At 32.0% G+C, this 13,811-nt stretch overlaps 1 protein-coding gene across 13 annotated transcripts in view; it reads left to right on the forward strand.

Annotated features, from left to right (window-relative positions):
* Positions 1-13,811, forward strand: part of STXBP5L (syntaxin binding protein 5L) — a 382,290-nt gene that overhangs the window by 199,754 nt on the left and 168,725 nt on the right. For all 13 annotated transcript variants that reach the window (XM_082394859.1, XM_082394855.1, XM_082394860.1 and 10 more), the window contains 4 exons: positions 3,286-3,440; positions 8,471-8,543; positions 11,686-11,833; positions 12,770-12,837. In XM_082394859.1, the coding sequence (XP_082250985.1) occupies positions 3,286-3,440; positions 8,471-8,543; positions 11,686-11,833; positions 12,770-12,837 (444 nt within the window). The remainder of the gene's footprint in view (positions 1-3,285; positions 3,441-8,470; positions 8,544-11,685; positions 11,834-12,769; positions 12,838-13,811) is intronic.

A 13,811-nucleotide genomic window follows, 5' to 3' on the forward strand; every position in this document is an offset into this window, starting at 1 on the left:
AATTTTATCCTTTAAAAAAAAAAAAGGAATAATGATCTCTTTACTTGCTATCACTAGCATTATCAGGTTCTCTGTAGTTAATAAAAATTACCTTCTGCTAGTTTTTTAATCCCTTCCTGTTGTGGTCACCTACAGATAAGACTTCATGGGTAGTTAAGTTCTCCAAGCTTTAGTATACCCATCTATAAAGTGGGAATAATAGTAGTAGTTCTCTCATTGGGAGGATTAAATACAATAATGCATGTAAAGTTCTTCACACAATACCTGGCACATCATAATACTCAACAAATGTTATTTTAACATGTATTACATTATGTTACACAATTTATTATTTAATCCTGTTGCTTTCATTGAGACAAAAATGCTCAGTGCTTTTTATTATATTTTATCTATTTTACAAATTATACAATAAAGTAGACTTTTTTTCTTTTGGTGTACAGTTCTGTGGATTTGTAACACATGTATAGATTCCTGAAATTGACACCACAATAAGAATACAGAAAATTTCCATATCCACTAAATTCTCTCATACTGTCCCCTTACAGTCACACCTTTCCCCACACCTAACCCCTGGCAACCAGTGGTCTGTACTCTGTCACTATAGTTTCGCCTTTTTGAGATGTCATATAAGTGTAATTACATATTATGTAACCTTTGATCCTAGCTTCTTTTCCTCAACATAATGCCTTTGAGATTTATCTAAGTTGTTATCAATAATATTTAATTGTTATTAATGTTTTCTTTATGTATGAAGACATTATCAATTATATGGTTATTTCTTAATCCATCTGATAAATCTCTCAAGACACACTTGTATTAATTAGTAAAGGAGGCAGTTTCATGTGGTATAGCATTTACCAAATTGTATCCCTTTAATCGCTAATTGTATTCATGGAAAAAAAGGAATCTGTAATCAAATAAATTTGAGAAATATGAAAAGTTCTGGGTTACTTAAATAAACTGGATTCTTTACTATACAATTTTTCAGAATATTTAATATATGGCATGAATTATAAAATTTCAGAAGGGAGATATATATACTTTGCAAGTGTTTGTCAAATTATTTATTTATTTATCTACTTATTTATTTATTTTTGTAGAACACCTATTAAGGTGTATTCCACAGTTTGAGAACTATTAGACTAGAAATGAAAAACACTCACTAGCTGCTTGACCCTGAACAAGTTATTTAACCTGCATTAAGCCCAGACTCCTTATCTATGAAATTGAGCTAATAGTACTTTTCTCATCAGAATTGAGGATTACGAGATTGTGAGGATTACGTAAAACTTCTTTATATATACACAGAGCACAATATATGCCACATGGTAAACATTCAGTAAATTGTAACTATTTATTACTTCAGGCAGTATAGACCACAATTTAGGAGAATAGACTTTGAAGGCTGATAGATCTCAGTTTTCTTTTGGGTTTTTCTGCTTAATTGTTATTTAACCTCATTAATAAAATGAGAACAATACTTCTGAGGATTTAATGTGATAATTAAATGTCTAATGCAATTATCCATGACTGGTTCCCTGAGCATTTTCCTGAGGAAATAGCTTTTTATTCAATCATTCAGTAATTTACAGAAAAGTGCATATATATCAACAGTTACTTCAGACCCAGGGTTTTGTGATGCAAAGTCATAATAAGAGCAGAAAAGATTGTGCCTCCTTTGAATACTAGAAAAGACATTTTCCAATGTGCTTACAAATGAGGGAAAGTAAATTGCTTCTTATCCTATGTTTAGATTAGTACTAGGAGATGAGAGTAAATTCACCCACTTTTACATGGGAAAAATAGATATTTATGCCCTTTATTAATATTTGGAGCAGATAGTTAAGCTCAATATTTATGAAAAGATATTATGTTCTCCAAGTCATGAACTTTGTTGCAAAACAAAGCAGCAGAGGTGCAAAAGCCCATACTCATTTCATTAAAAATGATTTTTAAGTCTGGAGATGTCTTCTAAATAATCTAAGTACTATGTATTTCATAGAAAAAAACAAACTTGCTTCTTAAAACCACCATTAGTAGATTGGTGCTAATTAATATGTCTAATTACTGGGGCAAAACTCATTCGTTTTTAGCTTACAACTCAAATATTTATGTGAAAATATTAAGACAGAACTTTAAATAAAAATTAGTGAAGGCATTTTATATGTAGGTTTTGATGGGAACTTTTTAAAAAGGTTTTTTGTTGTTATTACGTAGCCAGCATAAGATAGCAAATGTCCCTTTGATAATGTTTGGTACTATGTACGATACAAAATGGAAAAGAAAGGGAAATCTTATGGAGTGAGTTCTAGAAACAAGTAGATTCTTCAGTTTAGTAGATGGATAGAAGTGAATTATTTAGAGAAACATATGTTCTCAAGGAATTTGGTACAATAAAAGTGTTTAGTTCCTTTAAAAAATTTTTGGAGAATATTTTCAGTTTGGTCTTATTGAAAAATACTTCATATCAACACACATTTTCTTTTATAAACATATACTAGAGATACAGATATTTGAGAAAAGAAAAATGAAAAATTTTGAAGATATTTCGTAACTTTCTGACAGCTGTGATATTTTATGGTCATTTCAACCCCACTCTATTATCTAACTGTAACTTGCAGTTAACAGAAATGAAAAAATTTGTTCAAAGTTAGTTTTACAAGCAAAATAGAACTGGCTGACCCTAGGTAAAGTTGAGAAGAAGGTCACATTTACTTTTGGTGAATCATTTTCCCCTTACATATTAGTTTTCTCCATCTGTTTGTCATAACCCTTTCCCACAGAAACTCTATTATGTAGACTTTTCATGTTACCTTCTACCATTCTGGGCTTGCCACTGTCACATTTCATTTCATGTTGAAATTTGCCTGTATTTCTTAGTGATTTGGGGTCCCACATGCCTACTGGTTAATATGATAAAGTAACATAGCCTAATATTCTAATAGTAGTAATTTAGAGTTTGGTAACCAACTAATATATGTGAAGGTGTTCTGTTGAGTCAGTGAGCATCTTCCCCTCTCACCAACCTCACTGCCTTTCCCCCATCTCACCTCAACATCTTTAGATTGATTCATTAGTAATTTTAATGGTGAGAATATACATCCAGAAAAAAGGGAATGGTAGAATAGTAAACTGTTGGGTGAGATATTTGGGGCCAGGAAAGGCTTTTGCTCTATGTCAAATTATTGTATATAATCCCTACTAAGCCCATTCCTTTTTGCCTCAATACTGTGAGATTGTGTCATCTTAAAGAACTCAGTCTCATTAACTTTTTTTCCTCTGTAGTGAACCATTCATAATATTTTCTGGTGGACTGTCCTATGACAAAGCTTGCAGAAGACCAAGTTTAACCATCATGCATGGAAAAGCAATTACAGTGCTTGAAATGGATCATCCTATCGTTGAATTTCTAACTTTATGTGAAACACCCTATCCAAATGGTAAGTAACTAAAATGAAACTATTAATGTTGAAAAATCATTTTTGAAATGATAAGTTCCTAACAAAATTAAGCTTAAATATTTTTAGTTTTAGCAGCTGATACCTACTGTGATGCAACACTGTGAGCTACAGGTGCTGGAGCAGGTTCTGCAGCTGTACCTACTTGAGAAAATGGCAGTAAGACAGATGTAGTGCAACAGTGCTGGAGTTTCAGGTTCTAATATCAGGTAAGTGCTTTAAACTTTGATAAGGATGGTGGAAGCTGAGCTGGGAGGGTCCGATCAGGGTCTGGGGTGAAATCACTTGGAGAAACTGAGGTCTCCTAATAGCCTTTCCTAGGCCAGCTCCACCCATCCCAATCCTGTGCCAATCAAAGTTAAAGCACTTACCTGATATCAGTGATCTGTAACTCTGGTGGTGCTGCATCTGTTTCACATCTGGCTTTGCTTCAGATGCAACTGCAGCACCTGTGATTACTCTAGGATTGCTGATGTGTGGTTAGTGATTTATTCCAATTTTGAAAATAATTAGAAGAGCCTTTGGGAGGAGAGGTGCTTATGTATTTTTATCATCCCAAATATAAAGACTTTTTATAAACATAAAAAACCAGTCTAAACTTATATGCACACTGTATAATGGAATCTAATGATGAAATATTTTAATAATGAAATCTAAAAATTGAGAAGGGTGAAATATAAAAAGGGAAATATGAGTTTATGATTAAAAAAGATAGTATGTGTATATATATTATGACATTTTCAAGAGGGAACATAGATGTGGGGAAAGGAACATTGTACTTGGAGACAGAGTATTTGGGCTTATGATTTAGCTCTGTCACTTACTAGCTATGTGACCTTGGACAAGTCACTTTATATTTATGAGTTTGATTTATCATTTGAAGAAAGAATATAATATTGATCCCACATGATTACTGGAAGGCCAAGGGAATATACCTTGTAAACTATGAAGATAAATAGTTATTAGTTTTATTATAAATGTATTAATTTGTTTTAAATTATTGAGTTTCATATTTAAAAACAGAAATAAAGTGATATAAAATAACAATCAATGTGGCACTTTATTCCCAGAGTTGCCAGGGGCAGACAAATTACCTGTGTTGTAAATTAACCAACAAATATTTATTGGATGCTTCTATGGCCTCATTATGACAAGAACTTGTTGAGAATATGGATGAAGTATGAAACTGATCTCTGATGTCAAATCAGAAAATCTGGCCACATGAGGAAGATAATGATGACTTAAGTTTAAAAAATATAACGCCTTAATTAAGTGCTGAGTTATACGAATCAGAGTTTAAATAATGTACCAATTTATAGTCTACTCAGGTAGTCGATGACTGAAATATTCATGCAAAGCTTCATGGAAAAAGTAGGATTTAGATAGGGCTTGAAGAATGACTTGGGCCTTGAAAATAATATTGAGTAAAGGTTTTAGAAATTGTGAGGTTTTGCTAGAGTGAGATCAATTCAGAGAAAAAGTTGAAAGTCTTTTGTAGGTATTTGGAAATAGGGAACTACAGAGGAATTTTGAGGAAATATTAAGTGAAAGAAAGCAATGTTTTAGTGTGGGGGTTTGAAGAGAGAGACCCTGAAATCTAAAACTTCAGATTCCAACCGGGAGGCTTTTGTGATAATGTACATTAAAATGGTCAAGATCTGAAACAGAGTGCTGCTTGTAGGAATGGAAGATGAAAACCCATTGAATTTGGTCAACAACTGGATTAGGGAGTGATATGAGAGATGAGTCAAAGACAACATTTTAGGAATAGTGGTTTCATATGCAGTAATAACAGTTCTTGGAAAGAGAGAAAAATAAGTTTGAGTCAGTAGAGTTGTTTAGAGAGCAGAAAAAGAGAGGGAAAAGGTCTTTAATATTTATTTTTGAGTCATCAGAATATAGATGCTCTTTGGAGTTGTGAGAATGAATGATAAAGGAACAAAGAAAGAACAGAGGACCAAAAGCTGAGCTTAGGAAAATGCCTTCTACTAAAAAGCCTCAAGAAAGAAGGTGTGCATACCAGTAATAGAAACTGAAAATGTGTGGTTGCAAGGATCAAACCCTATAGGTATATGTGTATATACATTTCTGCACATCAGTAGAGATGTTCGGACAGTTTCTAATAATGTTAAACAAATTATAAATGTACTGTAACCAAGTCTAATCACTTCCAAGCCACATATATTACTTTGCTTTTCTGAGAAGTTGTAATGAGGATGGAACTTTTTACTTACTAGAAGCTGGGAGAAATAGTTTAACTTTACTCAGTAAAATTTAAGTGTATTTTATTAACTATTTCTGATTAAAACAATAGTACATGAAAATGCCAGAAAAGAACCCTACAATACACAACAGTATATAGTGAAAACTTTCTCACTGCCCTTCCAGAGGCAACCACTATTACTAAGTTTCTTATGTATTCTCCCCCAAATAATGTATGCATATATACATTATCTTTTTTATACAAATGACAGCATACTCTATATGTTGTTCTGTATCACACTTTTTTCACTTAACAGTATACAGTATTTTGATTATGATTCCGTATTAGTAAATATGGAACTTTAATCTCCTTTATAGCCACATAATGATAAGTGTTATGCATATGTTAAACAAAATACACTTATTAACAGTTTTTAATATTGCTGAATCATTTGTGACATCTGACAATTCAGCCTATTTCTCAAAGAACACAAATGCCTAATCCTCTTATCTCAGGGGGCATTGCCCAGAGTAACTAACCAACTATACTCCGAATTTGTCAGTTTTGCATCTATATTTAATTGTATCTGGTCTTCTACAAGTGTCATAAATAATGCATTTCTCTTCAGAGAAGTAGTATTTATGATAGAGCTTTTCCATCTTGTTGGGGGCTAGGGTTAAAAGGCTGAGCCTGCTCAAAAACAACCAATCTAATAAAAAAAGTAATACAGTTGGCATCTATTGAGTACTTACTATAAGCCAGCCTTTGCATCAAACATCTTTATATACATCTAATCTTTATTAACAGTCTAAGGTAGTATTATTTTGCCATTTCGATGGGTAGAGAAATTGAAAATCAAAGAAGTTAACTAATTTGCCTAGGATCAAACTGTTAATAAATAATAGACACAAATTGAACCTAACACTGACTCCAAAGGAAATCTTTTTATTCAGTGGTTACCACAGCACACCGAGTACTTCTACAAACGTGAAACTTTTGCTACCAGTTTTTATTATTTGAAAAGAAACAATAATCTAAAACAGATGTAACTACCTAAAATAAAAATTTATTTAAGACTTTTGCTCATTCATGCCAATGTCTCAGCTGTTTTATTTTTGTAGCCATTGCTTCCCAACCAGTGATTTTCCTAGAGAGGGATGAGAAGACAAAGAGGAAACTAGTAGTATTCTTCAAACTGAAAAACAAACAAAAAAAAACCCAAACCCCGAAACGTATTGAAATAATGTTGAAAACTTAAAACAGCTCTAAGAGATAAGGGAGAAGAGGGGAAATGCCTCAGTTTGAAAAAGTTTGAGTAGCAAATAGTTTGAGGACTGTATACTGTTGTATAAATATGCACCCAAACAAGGGCAGGCTCCTCAGTTTTTGTTTTTTTGTGTTTTTTTGATTCTAGTTTTTCTCTCATAGCTAGTGACTTAAAAAATAAATATGAATAGGTTCTGTAGCTTCTCAGGACTGGAAGGACTGTGAAGGCCATCTATTTTAGTTTACCATTCAAGACTTGAATACTCTTGAATACAAAATTCCTGCCAAGTGATTGTTGAGTTTAGGATTAAATACCTCTTAAACTAGCCAGTAGAAACTGCTGGTATAATGAAAACAGCATGCATTAAAGTTTCAGGTCTATAACTTACTAGTTTTGTAACCTTGTGCCAATCTCATAACCTCTTTGGACTCCAGTTTTCTCTATGAAATGAAAAAAATGATGATACATGCTCTAGCTACTAAGAATCAAATACCATGTATGTAAAATGTTTTTGTAAATACTTTTTTCCTTAAATTGAGCTAACACTGTAACTGTGGCTTTCCTTTATTAGTCCTTTATTACAGATGGAAAGCAATGTCTTCCTTGACCACTATAACTAAATTAGTGCTCCCCCACCAACCAGAAGTCATTTCTTATACTATTACCCTTGTTATTTTTTTCATAGTTCACTTTACTTTCTGAATTAATCTTATTTGTTTACTTGTTCATTGTTTGTATGTATCCCTAGATTGTAAACTTTATTAGAACAAAGACCTTGTCAATCTTATTCCCCATATATCCTTTGTTCTTAGGACAGTTTCTGGAACATATTGAAGGAAGGAAGGGAGGATGGAGAAAGGGAGAAAGGAAGGGTTGAATTTTAAGAACTTGAAAATCCTAGGCTATCCTCAGACTCTGATTTTTTGAGATATATACTCTTGGGCATATAGTAGGCAGTCTTTAAGTACCTGTTAAATCACATTGAATTGAAAGTAATTTTTTTAGTATAAGGAGTGTTGCTCTCATAGGGAGGTGAATATGTATCACAACTGAGAGAAGCAGAACTATTTCCTTAGTATATCTCCTGTAGGCATGAAATCAGATCTGAAATGGAAGGTTATGGAAGACTAAGATAAATGTGAGATGGAGGTGACAGACTCTCTTCAAATAATCTACTACTATCATGATTATTGAGATATATTTAACTCTATGCTATGCAACTTCTCATTTTTTCCTTGTTCCCTATAATGGTCTTAAACACTGTTTAAGAAACACAACATATATATATATATATTTTTTTTTGAGTCCCACTTTTTTCTTTTTCTCTTTTTTTTTAAACATCTTTATTGGAGTATAATTGCTTTACAGTGGACAACATATATTTTTTTAAAGTGCTCTTTTTTACTTCTTATTTTGGCTCATATTTTGGTCTTCTCAAATCATTTAAATAACATTTATACAGGAGATAAAGGAAATACAAGTTTGGTGATTTTATAAAATGTTAAATATGAAAACTTTTCCATTTTTCTTTTCTACTTGTAGAATTTCAAGAACCCTATGCCGTTGCTGTACTTCTGGAGAAAGATCTCATTGTAGTTGATCTGACACAAAGCAAGTAAGTTGTCCGTGTACGGATTAACACTATTTTAAACTCTATTTATTGCAATTAAAATATAGGAGGACGTTATAGATAATTGGCATTAGAATTCTTCAGATGGTAAATATTCTTTATGTGGAATATTGTTTTGCTAGAATTACAAAAATGTAATTTGGTTCAATAATGAAAACTAAACCAGGAGAGTTTAGGGGACACTGAGAATATTGTAAGATATTTTAAAGGCAACACCTAATGTTTAAAAAGATGCCTTTGGGGACTCCAAACACATAAAATGGATCACATTTCTGCTATTTGCCTAAGCAAAAACAATTGTTACAAAAATTACATAATGTACTGTTTGTCCATCTGCTCTATTGACTAAAGGAAAATGGCACATGATACAAGTATTATTGAACTACTATGGCAGACAATACAGAAGATCAGGATCTCGAGGCAAGAGATGATGGATGCCTTCTTTTACTTTCTTTTCTTTTTCATTATGTTGTGGGCAGTAGAAACAAATATAAAATATTGCTGTTAGAGTGGTGCTCTCCACTACTTTACATGGACAGTAAAAGTAGACTTGAAACCGATGAACACTGTCTTCCTGCTACATATTTTCATTATCAATGATAGGCATGAAGCTCATTTTCCCTCATTCTTTGCTCTAGACTCACTGATCATTTTTTAGCCCATTATATTTGCAGAGCTTTTGTACATTCTCTCTCCTCTGCATGGAATAATCTTCCATTCCTTTTTCTCCTTATTAACATCTATAAGAATCTCAACTCAGATATCGTTTTCTCACTTAAAGAAAATCTTTCATTTTCTGTATAATTTGGTTAAATATCCTATTAAGGGCTGTCTTAGATCCATGTTCCTGTCCTTCATAGCTTTGACACAGATGAAATTTTCCATTTGTTATTGTTTTAAAGATTGTCTCCCTACTAGACTGTAGGCCTCATGAAGGACGGGCTTTATCTCCACATGAAGTAGGTTCTTAATAAATTTTTGTTGGATGAAGTACAGTCTGAGTTTTACTCTCAGTGTAGTTTGTGAATGTAAGAGCCAAAGTTCTTCTTTGTGATAATTTGCAGCACATAGTATTTCAATATTTTGAAACGGAATAGGGTTGGTCCATAATATCACCATAACTGAATTCTGCCTAGCTGCTCTATTTATCAACATAAAACCTGATTAAATTTTGTGTACAAGTGTGGACTTATGCCTCTTTCTCTAAGTTCTAATATAGGTTTTATTAAAATATACTTTTCTGATCTCACTGGTAGTCATCTCTTCCTTCTGTGCCATATTTGTTGGTTCCTCATACCTTGTCTAATTGTCTAACATCCTCCAAGGCCCACTATACTTTGTCTTTAGTACTCACATTCTTTAGCATATACATTTATTCTTTTTAAAACTTTTTTATTGTGGTAAAATATATATATAATATAAAAGTTATTATTTTTATACATTAATTCTTATGCTTTTCATTACCTTATATAAGTATGTGAATTGACATTTTGTTTGCACGTTTTTATCTAATATTTTGCCTTCTTCAGCACCATGTTTTAAAATCTATATGACATTCCCATTTTGTTGTCTATTACAAGAAGTTTAATGTGGAAAAACTGAACATGTTCTCTTTCCCTCCAAATAGTTACTTTTAGCCATGTTTAATGTTAACAATTAAATTGCAGCTTTGTACTCTTTTTTCAAATTAATTTATTCCTTCCTTCCTTCTTTTCCAGTTAATCCTCTACATGAAAGCAAGCATTAGGGCTTAAAAAATTTTCCTCTTCTTGGTTTCTTGGATTTACATCTTTGTTTACATTTCTACAACAACCAGTTCACACTTTCACATGTAAATTTTTGTAATACATTTTTAGTTATTTCTTTCTTAAATGTCATTTTTCTACTCTTTACCAATATAATAAAGTGATTTTCCCCAAACATTTTCATGATATTGTTCACCTTCTCAGGAGTCTATCATTGTAACCTCTTGCTATTATCAAATCCCAAGTTGTAGATCTGATCTTTAAGGTGATCCACTTATTTTACTTCTATTTCTTCAATATCAGAAATATTGATAATTTCTGCTCTGAAACAGGGAACCTCTGATCCATTCAGTTTAAACTACTTGACATTTATTAAACACAACTTTCTCCTTTCCATGTGATTTTGCATATCCTACTATTCTTATCTGGGAAACCATTAAGATTGGAGGGAAGAGAACCCCTGTCAACACACACATAGACACACACACACACACCATACTCTTTCTAGTGTTTGAACTAAGTTTCTGATTAAATTCCTATAATATGGGGAAAATTATTTTTAATAGTCCTCCCCACCCCCCAAAAGCATGCTGTATCAGAAGTAACATGATCACACAGACCGAGAACAGATGCAGCATAGAATAATACTCAATTCCATCTACTACAGTACCTGATACATCTGGTACATGAGAAGTGTACAATATATTGTGGTTCTAAGAATTCTTAATTTGGTTCTTACTGATACCCCTTTTTAAAATGATATATGACTTGATGATATGAAATTTACTACACCCATAGGTCTGCATTCCCACTGTTTTCTAGTTTACATAGGAAACAATATTAAACATGTGTAATCACACACATACCTACATTGCACACACAACTTTCAGTTACTCCCTATAAAAATACAAAACCAAAATACTTGCCTACGTATTACGTCCCTTGCAAAGCATGTAAAATTTTCTAAGATATTTTAATACTTGTATTATATAAATATATAGATAAAATTGTATGTAGATAAAGTACCTAGTTGATATGTTTTAATAAACTGACATGTCAACTTGCTGCATATTTTCAATTTAACATAATTTAGTCTATCCATTTTAGAAAGTGATATCACTGTGTAATTTTGGAATTACTGGAAAGAAAATGAGTTTATTCAAGTAAAATTCTACCAGTATTCATATTACATTTTATAGATATATATTTTTAAAAGAGAATTCTTATTCAGATGATCATTGTGTTATGATGCTTAAAAAACAATTATGTGAAATATATTCAATATAATCAATATTTAGAAGATTTTAGGGTTTGTTTTATAAAAGTTATTTCATTTTTACATCAGTGCAAAATGACACTAATATATTATCTTTATCTATTAGCTTTCCAATCTTTGAAAATCCATATCCTGTGGACATTCATGAATCACCAGTTACATGCACAGCATACTTTGCTGATTGCCCACCAGATTTGATTCTAGTGCTCTACTCTATAGGAGTCAAGCATAAAAAACAAGGATACAGTAATAAGGTAAAAGCAACAATTAGAAATACATTTTCTTGTATTCATATCCATATCATATGATCATACTTTTTTCTGTTATTTTATTTTCTGACTTTCCATAGAAGCAGACTTGAACTAAATTCTTTTCAAGTCATAAGCTGGCACCTATAAAGGACATAATTTCTGAAATTCAAATTTCCTAAATGCTACATAGCTTTAAGTCTACGAGAATATAAATTTCTTATATAAAAAGTATACAATTATATACTAAGATATACTTACCTATCATGTATATTTATATACTAAGTATATGTTTAAACTAACATATGCTTGAATCATAAGATGTTACTTTTGATTATTTTAGGTGAAGGATTACGTTTTAAGAAATTCAAGAGTCAACTCTCTCTAATTATTTCTTGATAATCAATATTTCTATCAATGGTTAATAAGACATAATTGTCAAAGACTTTCATTAAGTAACTTTCTAGAATTCCATTTTGTTATATTTAACTACAGGATTCAAATACTTACAATTGTAATAGACCCCCCCCATTATGATTTCTGTTATTTGAACAGGACTGTTGAGATGGACAACTCCAGGGGGCACAATTTACATAGTATTTTGTGTTAAATGGCACCACCACAATTTGGAGGTACATAGACTACATGGAAAATGTAGCAACACCATATTTGTATGATTAAAGATACTTCTTTGCATTTTTAATATGAATGGTAATATTTGTTAAAATCTATACTTTTAAAGGATATGAAATTTTGCATTTGGAATTGTTTGTTCAATGAAAGAGTTAAAAAATAGGTACACATTTCATTTTCATTACTTAACAGCTATTTGTTTTTAAGTGAAACTTTTACTGTTATTTTAAAATATTTTTATTTTAAGTTTCTAAGTTATTTAAATTTAAAAAATAAAACTTATAAATTCTTCCCATATAATCTGTTTAGGAGTGGCCAATCAGTGGAGGAGTTTGGAACCTTGGCACACAGACATATCCAGAAATTATTATTACTGGGTAAGTGGGATGTGATTTATGAGTTTATCAATTTATCATCAAAAAGATTTCATTGAATTTTCACACTTTCCCACAATTGTGCTCTAGGAATGCTGACAGTTTAAATTAAAATATAAGACACAGCTTCTATCCAAAGATTATAACCTTTATAGAAAATAAAATCAAATCATTGAAAACATAGACATATAACAAAAATAAATAAGTGTAGATTATAAGACCAGAAGAAAGTCAAAGATAGAAAAATCATGAGAGATTAGTCAAGGAAGAATTTCTGTAGAAATCATAGATTATTAGCCTTAGAAAGGCCCTTACCAATATCTCTTGATTCCATCTAAATCCAGGAATCAGTGCTCTGTATCTCCATCAAGTGACTATTTAAAGTATACTTCAAAACTTAGAGCACCAGAAATGTTGTTACTTCCTATAGCAACCCACTTCATGCTCTAATATTAGGGATGAAAATGGAAACATAGCAACAGATAAAGATAAGACTTAAAAGATCATAAGGAGTTCTGCTTATGGGTTATGGAATAGATGTACTTTTCCCTATTCTTCCCACTAAGTACAATTAAAACCCCTGGATATTATTATAATATGACTGGAAAAGATGGAGAGAAGTCAGACTGGATAGGTCCCCGAAGACTCAAGGAATGACATGGAAGTGAGTTTCCTGGCTTTTCTTTTTGCCTCATATATCCCAGAATTGGAGCTGAAGAAGCTGGCAACCTGGAGCTGCAGGCACAAACCTAAAAAGCCCAACAAAAGCTAGCTCTCTCTAGCCAAAAGGTGAGGAAAGGGGCAGCCTATAAAGACAGTAAACTTTTAGAAAATAATCTTTCTATTATAGCTAACCAACACAGAAAAAAACTATGGCCCCACCCCTACCCACTTCATCAAAGGTTGAGTGGAAAGCGTGGACTTTCACCCTCATCAGGCCATAATAAGGTGCCTCAACTTACCCATGAAGGGGGTGT

Source organism: Balaenoptera borealis, assembly GCF_965194805.1.
Source record: "Balaenoptera borealis genome assembly, chromosome: 5".
NCBI classification, from domain to species: domain Eukaryota; kingdom Metazoa; phylum Chordata; class Mammalia; order Artiodactyla; family Balaenopteridae; genus Balaenoptera; species Balaenoptera borealis.